Source organism: Camelus bactrianus, chromosome 33 (assembly GCF_048773025.1).
Source record: "Camelus bactrianus isolate YW-2024 breed Bactrian camel chromosome 33, ASM4877302v1, whole genome shotgun sequence".
NCBI classification, from domain to species: domain Eukaryota; kingdom Metazoa; phylum Chordata; class Mammalia; order Artiodactyla; family Camelidae; genus Camelus; species Camelus bactrianus.
Window position 1 is genome coordinate 18,298,228 of NC_133571.1, and position 13,381 is coordinate 18,311,608.

General features: G+C 37.6%; 1 protein-coding gene across 5 annotated transcripts in view; it reads left to right on the top strand.

The window, feature by feature from the left end:
- The window catches only part of CCDC15 (coiled-coil domain containing 15), a 62,566-nt gene that overhangs the window by 44,470 nt on the left and 4,715 nt on the right, over nt 1-13,381 (top strand). For 4 of the 5 annotated variants that reach the window (XM_045521676.2, XM_074357086.1, XM_074357087.1 and 1 more), the window contains 3 exons: nt 1,206-1,379; nt 1,690-1,838; nt 3,100-6,567. The exons of the other annotated variant lie outside the window; for it this stretch is intronic. In XM_045521676.2, coding sequence (XP_045377632.2) covers nt 1,206-1,379; nt 1,690-1,838; nt 3,100-3,221 — 445 coding nt within the window. In that variant the 3' untranslated portion in view covers nt 3,222-6,567. Of the gene's footprint in view, nt 1-1,205; nt 1,380-1,689; nt 1,839-3,099; nt 6,568-13,381 lie in introns of those variants that run through there. 5 annotated transcript variants of the gene reach the window in all.

Below are 13,381 nucleotides of genomic sequence, written 5' to 3' on the forward strand. Positions count from 1 at the left end.
AACTGTTAGTTCTAGGTTGGTTTTGATTGAGTGATATTCTCTTCATTATAATTTGTATTTTCTTGCTTCTTTGCATACTTAGTAATCTTTGATTAACTGTCCAACATTGTGACTTTACCTCATTAGTTGCTGGATATCTTTGTATTCTTATACATTTTTCTGGGCTTTGTTTCGGGATGCAGTTAAGTTATTTGGGGCTTTGATTTTACAGTGTTGGGTGTGTCTGGAGCGTTGTGCAGTCTAGGGCTAGTTATTATGCCCCACTACTGAGGTAGAATCTTCCTGAGACCTCTTCTCTGCATTATGAGTTCTTCAAGACTTGACTGGTGGGAACAAGTCCTATTCCGTGCTCTGTGTGAGCACAGGACACTGTTCCACATTACTCTTTCGCACGGTTCTGTCCCCAGCCTCAAGTCATTTCCTCACATACAGGCACAGTCTTCTGCTGTATATTAGAGGGATTGGACACAGGACCTCGTGCAAGCTAAGCGGGCGCTCTACCACTTGAGCTATAACCTCTCCCCTCTCTAGAAGGGGATGCTCTGTAGATCTCTTGGGTTATCTCTCTGAGCAGCTCTCTCCTCTCTGGTATTCTGTCTTAGGAACTCTAATTGCTTTTGTATCCCTGGACTTTCAGCTTCATCTCCTCAACTCAGGGATACTGCCAGGCCCCACTCTCCTGCCCTATGCCACTGCCTGGAAACTTCCAAGGCAGTAAGCTTGGGCAGTTACAGGGCTCACTTCATTTGTTTTTCATCTGTCAAGGATGACTGTTTTTCATTGCCTGATACCCAGTGTCTTGAAAACCACTGTTTTTTGTATTTGGTCACGTTGGTTTCCAGGTTGATTTATTTATTTATTTTGTTGTTTACAGTGAGAGGGCAAATCCAGTCCCTGTTAACTACGTTTTAGCCAAAAGCAGAAGTCTTGTCTACTTGTAGTTTTAACCTAGAGAAAGTTCTTGTACTTGGGTTCTTACAGAAAAACTCTTAATAATAACCAGTGATCTCTTCTGTTAGAGAGGCTATGGATATGCATGAGCTATATGATAAAATCAAATCAGCCAGTGGGAAGTTTTGAGGCTATTCTAGGTAGTGATAAACTGCTTTCTTGACTTCCTTGTTTCTGGGAATTTTTTGAGTTATTTGGATCTAGAAACTAATTCTAAATAATGATTTTATGAAATTCCTAAATTTTTTTCTCAGAATTAAGAAAAAGAAAGAGCAGCAACGTTATGCTGAAGAGCAGAGGATATTAAGAATGAAATTTCCTGAAGAGCCATGTTCAGGGGAGAAGATGAGTGAGATATTAGCCCAGCTACAGCTTGAGGAAGTAAAAGGAGCCAGAGTAAAACAACAGAGAGAAAAGGAACATCAAAGGTACTTCGGAAAGTTCTGCTTGAAATTCTGGCTCTAGGGACTTGTTAGGAAGTCAGCATTCTCATTTTCCTTAAAAAAGAATTGACCGTGTCTTCTCACCCTTTTGAGGGTACAGAACTTCATCAGATTTCTTGATTGCCTAATACCTCTTGGGAATAGTGCTGCATTTTCCGCAGTGCTGCTTCCCAGTGCAAAGAGGAAGAGTTGAGGCATAGAGATATATGAAATAGCTTTCACACTTAAAGCTGGTAGTAAAATGAGGACCCACGCTCATTCTTTTCCTTTGCCTGATCGTACTGTATTTTTATAGATATGTAGAAGCTTTAAGAGCCCAGATCCAGGAGAAAATGCAGTTGTATAATATTACTTTACCTCCACTGTGCTGCTGTGGTCCTGATTTTTGGGATGCTCATCCTGATACCTGTGCCAACAATTGTATTTTCTATAAAAACCACCGAGGTAAGTTTCTTAAAGGAATGGTTGGGGCCTGGTGGCAATTATTAAACAACAACAACAAGAAAAGTAGTGGTGATGGTAACTTAGCATTCATTGATTGAATGTTTGCTGTATATCAGTGACTGTTATACCGCCTTTACAGAACAATTCTGAGACAATAAAAATAATTATAGTGAGTTCTCTTTCTCTTTGAGACCTGTTATCTTCTTGTCTCCATCTGTGCTGGGGAAATATTTCTCAGTCATTCCACAATAGGGGGACTTGGGTTTCATGTCCTCCTGTCAATGAAGAATATTAGAGCTTGCCTTTTATGACCACCTAAGGTAGGCCCCTGTCCAGTTGATTTCCCTGTTATCCAAATGCTTTACTTTTATCTATTATAGACTTATTATTTATATTCACATATATATTATTTATAATGTATATATACCCACATTAGCCTGCCAGTTCTGCCAGGGGACACTGAGGAAAATGAGGACCAGTATAAACTCAGTCTTTATCAGGAATCCCAGCTAGAGAAAAATGGAGTCCTTCCTGCTGTTACTAATATTTATGTTTCCTGTCCAACCTTAAATATATTGATTTACATAGTTTAGAGATTATACAGGCTTCATACCCACGCTGAAAATGCTGCCAATATTTGTATTGCTGGTTTCCCATTTGTGTGCTATGACCTTCTTATCGGTCCTGTGGGTTATATTTTAAAAACACAGATCTGATGATGCCATTCCCCTATCATAAAACCTGTAGGACTTACCTTTGCAGTACAAAATACATGGCATATTTGGCATATTTGCTCTCTGGCCCCAGGCAATGCTCCAGCCTTATTGAACTTTCTGTTGCCAGTACATGCCACATTTTTCAGTGCCTTTTATACCCTACACAATCATTTCTTTGCCTAGAATGCCTTCTTCCCTTTACTTTTATTAATCCTTCAAGACCATCCTAAATGTTACCACCTCTAGATACCTTTTCCATCCTCTCCTAGACAGTTTTTGTTTTATTCTACACTTCATTCCGTGATGACATTTTATATAAGTCTCTGGTTTGGAAACATTACACTGCAATTTAATTTTTTGTGCCCATCCTTTCCATTATCTTCTCTGTAATTACAGAGTACTTGGCAAGTGGTAGATACTCAATAAATATTCATTCAGTGGATTGTTAAAGTTAATACTTATGTGATTAGGCAGAGAAGTAGTACTAGGAAAGAGGTTGGGAGAATTGTTTAGAATCTGACTTCATTCAAAACTTTTATTTGCAGCGTACAACCGGGCACTACATTCAGTCATCAATTCCTGTGATATCCCTGAAGGGAACTCAACTCTTCGAACTGCCATTCATAATTTTGCTTCTGCACACAGACGGACTTTGAAAAATCTGTAATAAAAATCTGATCAACTGTTAGTGATTCAGCCTTTGCTTGAAATCAACCCTGAGAGATTATTTAGGAAATGCTGTGAAAGCTAGTAAGATGTGTAATCTGGAAAGAAAGACTGTGCCACGTAACAGCTGTCTCTAACTACATCATAATCATTGTTTCTCTCTATGCCTGGGACCAAGGTTGAAAGTTGGCTTCCAAACTTGTCTCTTTTCTGTGAACCATATGGAACATATTGTTTTAAAAAAGATCCATCAGACTGGTAAGGTTTCTCTCACTTTGCTCTTCTCTGATCTTTGAGATTATCTCATTTGTTCTGTTTCTAAAACTGTATCTTTGAGTCTTGACAGAATTGAAAATATCTGGATGAAGCAGAAAAGAAGATGAAATGGGTTCCTGAGCATTGGTGGCCGTCCTTAATGCTGTTAGCTTTTCTAGTTGTGTGTAACAGAGACGAGAACAATCTGAATTTGATGCGTGTTTTTTCCCTCAAAATTTTTTATCTCCCGTTTTTAATTTATTACCTCTTTCCCCACTCAGTAACAACAGACATAGAACTTTTTGGTTTTATAATTTTTATTGCCCCTAAAAAGGGCAAATAAACCCATTGCCTTTTGGGGAGTATCTTCTATGTGAAATCATTGTGAGTGATATTTCAAAAAGTAAATTGGAATCAGAGTGTGTAAAGTTCTATCTTATTTCCCTGTCTTTTAGAAATCTGATGAGTCCATACCTACAGAGCACTTGAAATAAAAATTGCTATAGTTAGTATGGACTTGTTACTTCTTCACAGTATTTCTTGACACAAAATATGAAAAAGCTTAATATTGTGAACTAAAAATAGATGCTGACATTTTCTTTTTCCCACTTCCTCTAACAGTCAGTTGAAGAAGCAATTAGGTTATGTCTCAAAAAAGTCCTAAACATTAGCCAGGTCATTGAAAATAAGAGTCAAAATTGCCTGTTTGTCAAGATTGACTGGTTATTGAACTAGATTAATTATCGAGTTCAGTCAAAATCCTTATGTAACTATATCCTTGATTCAGCCTTTAAGAGTTGTGTTTTTAACAGCTTTACTGAGATATAATTCATATACCATTTGATTCACCCATTTGAAGTGTACCTTTCATTGTTTTTTTGGTATATTCTAGAATTGTACAACCATCACCACTATCAAATTTTAGAACACTTTTGTCACTCTAAAGTGATGCCCCTGTGATCCAGCAATTCCACTTCTGGGTATATATCCAAAATAATTGAAAACAGGATCTTCAATAGATATCTGCACACTTAATGTTCATAGTGGTATTATTCACAATAGCCAAGAGGTGGAAGCAATCCAAGTGTCTATCAACAGATGAATGGTTAAACAAAATGTGGTATATTCATACAGTGGAATATTATTCAGCCCTAAAGAGGAAAGCAGTCCTGCTGCATGCTATAATGTGGATTAACCTTAAGGACATTATGCTAAGTGAAGTAAGCCAGTCACAAAAAAAGACAAATACTTGTATGATTTCACTCATTTGAGGAACCTAGAGTAGTCAAATTCAGAAAATAAGACAGAAAAGTAAGATGATAGTTGCTAGGGCCTGGGGGGAGGGGTAAATGGGAAGTTGTTTAATGCATAGAGTTTCAGTTCTGCAAGATGAAAGAGTTCCAGAGATCTGTATCACAACAATGTGATTATATTTAACACTACTGAACAATAAACTTAAAAATGGTTACAGTGGTAAATTTTAGATTATGTGGGGGTTTTTTAACCACAATTAAAATTTTTTTAATTTAAAAAAAGAAAATCTCAAACCATTTGCAATCATTTCCCAACCAACTTTGACAATTACCAACCAACTTTCTGTCTCTCTAGATTTACCTACTTTGGCCGTATCATATAAATGGAATCGTATGACTGGAGTCTTTCATTTAGTACAATGTTTTTAAGATTTATCCATGTTATAGCATGTATCAGTACTTCATTGCTTTTTTAAAAAATTTTTTTATTTTTTAAAGTAATTTTTTAAAATTGAAGAATAGTCAGTTTACAATGTTGTATTCAGTTTCTGGTGTGCAACATAATGTTTCAGTTACACGTAAACATACATATATTTGTTTTCATTTCTTTTTCATTAGAGATTACTATAAGATATTGAATATAGTTCCATTATAAACTTGTTATTTATCTATTTTATATATAGTAGTTAGTATCTGCAAATCTCAGAACTCCCAATTCACCCCTTCCCACCTGCTTCCCTCCCTGGTAACCGTAAGTTTGTTTTCTATGTTTGCAAGTCTGTTTCTGTTTTGTAAATAAGTTTGTGTCTTTTTTTTAGATTCCACATATAAATGATATCATACGGTATTTTTCTTTCTCTTTCTGGCTTACTTCACTTAGAATGAAGTCCATCCATGTTGCTGTAAATGGCATTATTTTATTCTTTTTATGGCTGAGTAGTAGTCCATTGTATTAATATACCACAGCTTCTTTATCCAGTCATCTGTTGATGGACATTTAGGTTGTTTCCTTGTCGTGGCTATTGTAAGTAGTGCTGCTATGAACATTGGGGTACATGTATCTTTTGAATTAGAGTTTTCTCCAGATATATGCCCAGGAGTGGGATTGCTGGATCATGTGGTAAGTCTATTTTTAATTTTCCACATACTGTTTCCCACAATGGCTGCACCAAACTGCATTCCCATCAACATTGTAGGAGGGTTCCCTTTTCTCCATACCCTCTCCAGTATTTATCATTTGTGAACTTTTTAATGATTGCCATTCTGACTGGTGTGAAGTGATACCTCATTGTAGTTTTGATTTGCATTTCTCTGATAATTAGCAATACTGAGCATTTTTTCATATGCCTATTGGCCACTTGTATGTCTTCATTGGAGAATTACTTGTTTAGGTCTTCTGCCCATTTTTGGATTGGGTTGTTTGTAGAGTTTTTTGTTATTAAGTTGTGTGAGCTATTTGTATATTCTGGAAATTAAGCCTTTGTTTGTTGCATCATTTGAAAATATTTTCTCCCATTCTGTAGGGTTTTTTTGGTTTTATTTATAGTTTCCTTTGCTGCACAAAAAGCTTGTAAGTTTAATTAGGTCACATTTGTTTATCTTTGCTTTTATTTCTGCTGCCTGGATAGACTGCCCTAAGTGTCAGAGAATATTTTTCCTATGTTTTCTTCTAAGAGGTTTATAGTATCATGTCTTTTCATTGCTTTTTATTGCCAAATAATATTCCACTCTGTGAATATACCATGTTTATTTAACCATTCATCGGCTAATGAACATTTGGGCTATTCCTACTAATTGGCTATTATGAGTAATGCTGCTATAAACATTTGTTTGCAAGTTTTCCTGTGGACATATGTTTTCATTTCTCTTGTGGGGATTTGCTGGGTCATAAGGTAGCTCTATGTTGAACATTTTGAGGAACTGGAAACTGTTTTCCAAAGTGGCTGCACCATTTTACATTCCCACCAAATGTGTGTAAGGGTTCAGATTTCTTCACATCCTCCAACCCTTGTCATTGTCTGTCTCTTTCACTATACTCATCCTACTGGATATTAAGTAGTGTCTCATTAGCATCTTTCCATATGCTTATTAGCCATTTATACATCTTCACAGAACCGTCTTTTCAGATCCTTTGCCAGTTAGTAGTTGGGTTATTTCATCTTTTGATTATTGAGTTATGAGAGTTGTTAAGATATTCTATGTACAGGTCCCTTATCAGACATATGATTTGGAAATATATTCAGTCATTTTTGGGATTGTCTTTTCGCTGTTTTGATGATTTCCTTTTCAGGACAAATTTTTTAATTTTGAGGAAGTCCAATTCATCTACTTTTTGTTTTGTTGCTTTAACCATTCCTAATCCAAGGTGACGAGAATATAATCCTATGTATTCTGTTCTTCTAAGAGGTTTATAGTTTTATTTTTAACACTTAGGTCTGTAATCTCTTTTGAGTTAATTTTTATGTATGGTGTTAGATAGGGGTCCAACTTCATTCTTTTGCATGAGGATATCTAGTTGTCCCAGCATCATCTGTTCAAAAAACTATTATTCGCCCCATTGAATTGATGTGACACTCTTGTCAAAAATCAGTGGACCATTAACACAGAGTTTTATTTCTGAACTCTTAGTGCTATTTCATTAATCTATATGTTTATCCTTATACCAGTACAATCTGTCTTGATTACTGTAGCTTTGTGGTAAGTTATGAAGTTGAGAAGTGTGAGTCCTCCAACTTTGTTCTTGTTCAAGATTGTTTTGCTATTCTGAGTCCCTTGCATTTTCAATAAGAATTTTTACAATCACCTTCCTGCAAAAAAAGCTGAGATTTTGATAAGAACTGCACTGAATCTGTAGATCAATTTAGGACCTATTACCATCTGATTGATGGACAATGGGATGTCTTTCCATTCATTTACTTCTTTAATTTCTTTCAACAATGTTTTGTAGTTTTCAGAGCATAAAATGTGTACTTTTTTTTGGTTAAATTTATTCCAAAGTATTTTATTCTTTTTGATGCTGTTTTAAATGAAATTGTTTCCTTAATTTTATTTTCAGATTGTTACAAGTGTACAGAAACACAGTTGATTTTTATATATCAGTCTTGTATCCTGCAAACTCCCTGAATTAATTTTTTGCATCTAATAGTTTTTTAGGGTGTTCTTTAGGACTTTTTGATATGTAAGATTTTCTCATGTGCAAGTAGAGACAGTTTTGCTGCTTCTTGCCTGATTGCCCTGGGTAGAATATCCAGCACAATGTTGAATAGGAATAATGAAGTGAGCATCTTGTCTCGTTCCTGATCTTAAGGGGAAAGCATTTAGTCTTTCACTATTATATGTGATGTTAAATGTGGGTTTTTCCTGGATGCCCTTTATTAGTTTGAAGAAATTCCCTTCTATTACTAGTTTGTTGAGTGTTTTGTTTTTTTAACACGAAAAGTGTTGGATTCTTTCAAATGCTTTTTCTGCATCTATTAAGTATGTGTGTTTTTAGTCTTTTTTTTTCTATTAATAAGTTGTATTGATTTTCAGATGTTGAAACTTTTCATTCCTAGGATAAATTATATTGCTTTTTATTTGTTTCTTTGGTCTTATACAACACTTTTTTTGTTTGTTTTGTTTGGTTATCTAAAATAGATGAACTGACTTGTCTGACATCAAGTCATTGGTAAAGTAATGATGGGATTAGATCTTACATAAGACCTGGGAAATTTCAAGTCTTCTTCCTATAGGTTCAGTTTATGAATATAAATCTTACTTGAGAATGAGTATCTTTTTGCATTGTAATTTGTTTACGTGTGGACAGTGTCTAATGACTTATTCCTGTGGGGTTAGAGAATGCTGGGATAGCTAGCAGCTACCACAGAGGAAGCCTGAGTCTCATGACCCTTAGTGAGATAGTACAGTGAATCCTATTTGGATGAATGTACTTTGGAAAGGAGCCTCCATGCTAAGAGTTTACCTGAATTTCTGAGTATCTAAATCATAGTAGGGGGAACAAGTTCTACAAGTTTTCTAAATTAACAGGGACCTATAAGGAAGAAGAGGCCTGAAGATAAGAACCAAGCCTAAGTGAGATAGATTTTGATTTCTGGGTGGAAAAAAAATAGGATCAAATTAAATTTGGACCCCCTATTTCAAATATGGTGGATGGCAGACATGAAAAGTGAAAAATGATTGAGTAATAATGAACACTTTCTTCATTAAAAAAAAATTTAAATTTTTTTAAAAATTGAAAGAAAAGAATGAACACTTTCCTAGATAGCTATTTCATTTCTTTACTCTCTTCAAACTTCCTATAGGTTTTCCCTTACACTCAATTCTCAGCTGGTCACAATGTTTTCTGTATCACTGAAAGACAAGCAGTCAAAAAGAACTTTCCTGCACTCCCACCATCATTTCTGTCTACCTATTTGTCAATGTTAATTCTTGTTATTGTGGATGAACTGTTTGTTCTCCTATCTTAAGCCTACTCTGACTTGGGCTGGACTCGATTCCCTCTACCTACTGAAGGACGTTGCCTCAGCATTTCTTCCCCTTCTCTTCTGCATCATAATTTTTCCGTGACTACTGGAATATTCCTGTCACTATATAAACTTGCTATATTTCTCCCAACGTAGAAACCAACCAACTGGAAAGAAGAGAGGAAAAGAAAGCTGCCAGATACCTTTCTTTACCCCACATTCTCCTTTAGCTGCCATCGAACTTCTCTGTTTCTCTTTATAACAGAACACCTTGAGTTATATACTTCCTGTTCTCATCACATTCTTTCTCGAATACATTCTACTAAGACTATTTGCCTTTACTTCGTCAATGAAAGTGCTCTTTTCAAAGTCATCAGTGACTTCCACATTGTTAAATCCAGTGATCATTCTCAGACTTTATCTTGACCTAGCAACAGAATTAAACACAATGGATTAATCCATTTTTCTGAGGTACCGTATCACCTGGCTTCCACAAGACTAAAGCTTTTGTCTTTTCTTCCAGCTTTCACTGGCCATTGCTTCTTAGTTTCTTTTGCTGTGTTTTCCCTATCGCCAGTCTTTTGATATTTGAGTCCCAGGGCTCCGTCCTGAACTTTTCTATCTACACTTGCTCTTTGAGTGATCCTTTTTAGTCTCATAGCTCTAAATATTATCTACATGCTGATAATTCCCACAGTTATGTATCTGGTCCAGACCCCTCCCTGAAACTCAGAACTGTTTTAGCCCTAATTGCCTGCTTGGCATTTTCACATCATTGGTTTCCCGCAGATTTGCTCTCTCTGCACTCTTCCCATTATCAGTGAGTAGCCATCCCATTTGTCTAGTTACTGAAGCCAAAAACCTTGAAGAAATCATTGACTTTCCTCCTTCTCCCTCTTTCATCCTTCATCACTTCATCAGCAAATCATGTCAGCTCTGCCTTCAAAATATATGTCCAATTCACATTAGTTAGACTGCCAGACACCTGGTCCAACCACCATCCCCTCTCTCGTGAATTACTTTAAGAGTTCCTAAGTAATCTCTACTTGTACCCGTGTACTTTCTCAGAAAGCAGCCAAACTTAGCACATCCAAAACCAAGCCTTCTGATTCCCACCCTCTGTACACACACAAACATTCTCTCACACCACGCACACACAGACACCGAACAACAACAACAAAGATCTGTTCCTCCTGCAGTCTTCTCCTTGCTCACCGAACGACGACTCCATCCTGGCCACAAAAGAATGGAGTCAACCTTCACTCTCGTCTTACAGAATCCACATCCAATCCCGGTTGGCTCCACCTTGAAAATACTTAAAATACAACTATTTTTCCCGTATGCGCCCTGCTACAACCCTAATCTAAGCCATTATTCTCCACTTGAGTTATTGGAATGGCCTCCTGGTTGGTTCTCTTGCTGTATTTGCCCACCATAGACTGTTCTTAGCACCACCATCAGAGTGGTCCTGCCAAAGTAAAATAAGGTCACATCACACCTCTGCTCAAAGTCGCCTTTGTCCGTTTCACTGAGGAACAGCCAGAGTTCTCACAGTGTCACGCAAGGCCCTGTAAATTCTGGCCCCAGTGACTTCTGAGGTGCTCTCTCCTCCTCCTCTGCTCGCTCGTTCTGCCGGGGCTCACTGACCTTGTACTTCAGTAGACATTCCAGGGACTCTTTTTGCTCCAGGGCTTTATCATTTGCTGTTTTTCTGCCTGGAGACACTTCTCCCTCAGATAATGTTTGGCTCACTTTATTACCTCCTTCAAGCCTTTATTCAAGGGTATCTTAATTAGAGGGTCTTACTGACCATCCTGCTTTAAAATGTGACCCTCCTGTCCACCCTCACACTTAGGTGCGCCCTACCTCCCTCCCCTGCTTTATTTTTCTTCACAGTACTTACGGCTGGATGACACTCTTTATGTTTTACTTAATGTTTATTTTCTTCCTCTCCCCACTAGATTATATACTTCATGAGGACAGGGATTTTTGTCTGGTTTTCTTCAATGCTCTATCCCCAGTTCTTAAGACTATGCCTGGCACACAATACGCTCTCAGTAAATATTTGTTAAAAAATACACAGATTTGAATTTTTAAAATTCCAAATGTTTCTACATGACTGGTAGTTTTTACCTAATGTTTTTGATCTTTAAAGGTCTTTAGACATCATTTTAATTTGTTTTTCATTCTTTAATTGCAACTGTGATTTGGGACAAATAATTTCATTTCTCTGGGATATAGCTTTCTGTAAGTAAGAGGGTTACAGTAGGTGACCTTCAGTCTCCCCTGAAGCTCTAACATTCTGTGAATTTAGTAATTGTGTTTTATGTTTTTAACCTCACAAGTTTTCAATTTTATTTGCTCTTCATGCTGAATTGTGGACTCTTGGTACATTTTACTTGTAGATGGTGAGGTGGCATCAGAAAAGTCCATCCTCCTCTACTCTGACTCCAACACTGATCTTGTTATCAGAATAGATGCAAGCTCAGTGGGTCACCGTGGAATAGCAGGGCAGAACAGGAGGATGTAGGAAAATATGGGCATATGTCCAGCAGGAGGGGCACAACCCCAGAAAGGCTCAGCTGTGCTTTCCGCAGAAGGGAACTCTATGAACTTACAGAATATGTATGTGAGAGAGGCCGTTCCAGGATGACGGTAGTAGCAGAGGATATTCATGTACTAGGTTCCGTGCAATAATGATCCAAAAGCTGATAACGTGATGTATTTTCCTGGGTAATCCAACCTAAAACACTCACTTCCTCTAATTGCTTTGGTTTAATGAACTCTGTGTCCTCTCTCTTGCGTTATTCAAGTATTACTTACCCTAACCTCTTTAGCCCTTTTTATCAGGGGCAGGAATACGATTGTCAACACCTGTATTGATTTCCCACTAGGTGCAAGGCTAGAAACTGCTGCTTTCCTATCTTCTAACCATGTAAGATATGATAGGTGGCAGTTATTCTCTCTGTTTACTTACTTGGATTCTGGTTTTGGTAGCAAAATATTTCCTTTATTTCCCTCTAAGTGTAGTAAGCATAATTTGCTTTTTGGCCCATCTTGGTCATTTTTCCATGCTTCTCAGGAAAGAAGATTTGGGAGATTGGAAATATTATAGAGGAAGGTGAAAGCAAATGTTCTCCTGGCTTGGTAGGCCCATTCTGCTGGGCGAAAGACTCTGAATATTTGACTTAGATTTTGAAAGCTCTCTTTAAGTTGGAAATGAATGGTCCATCTCTGGTCTTGTTCTCAGTATTAGTGACCGCTATTAGAGGCGTGTGCCAAGGAGGAGACGTCAAATCATTTCCTTTTGATTAAGACAGTTTGGTGGTGTGCTGCAGGCGTCATCGTCCCTTCCAGGTCCCAAGATGAGCTCACCCTTGGTAAATGTTATCACTCAGTTCTTCCCTTAGATTCTCTGCCCACCACAGAACATCTACAGCAATCATTAATGGATAAAACTATTAGACACTGTCATCATCTGAACCCGTTAATTCATCTTCCCATCACTAAAAGTGGGAGAGGCAGATGTTGCGCCTCCTGATGTGATGTAGTAGGAACCACATGGTGCCCTCTATGAAATATTTTTGCCCTCCCCCCCAAAACTGAAATTGAACATCATCAAGCCTTTAAATCTTTTTCATCTGGGTACTGAGAGAAATTTAAGTCCTACTGCTCTAAGGAATCCACCGTATATAGTAAATTAACGTCTTTCCAATTCACTTGAAACCAAGTCCCCCTAAAACCCAGTTCCCGGCTGAGTTTATGATTAACCTCTTTATCTAAAACTTTATTCCCTTTCTTGTCCCCTGGCCCCTCAGGATTGAGGAGTGTCAAAGAAAAGAGGGGATTGAAACCAAGCAGGATCCTGCAGGGTCCTCCCAGATTCAAAAGCCCCTCTGTGTCCCCTGTTTCTTGTTTGTAGAAAAAGGCTTTAGTTCCCTAGGCCTTCCCTGAGTTCCAACGAGCAGGCAGGCTCAGGCAGTTAATAATTAGGGAAGTAAGGGAATGCAGAAACAAAGGAAAAGCGGTCAAGAAGCAATAGTTTAGCAATAAAACAGAGTCCTAGTTTCTTTCCAAGGGATGTACATTATGATCTGACACACATTTTTGAGTTGTTCTGCAGGAGCCAAGTCCTCCCACCCAGGTGGAGGATGATGACTGAATGCTGAGCACAAGCATGTAGACCCCAG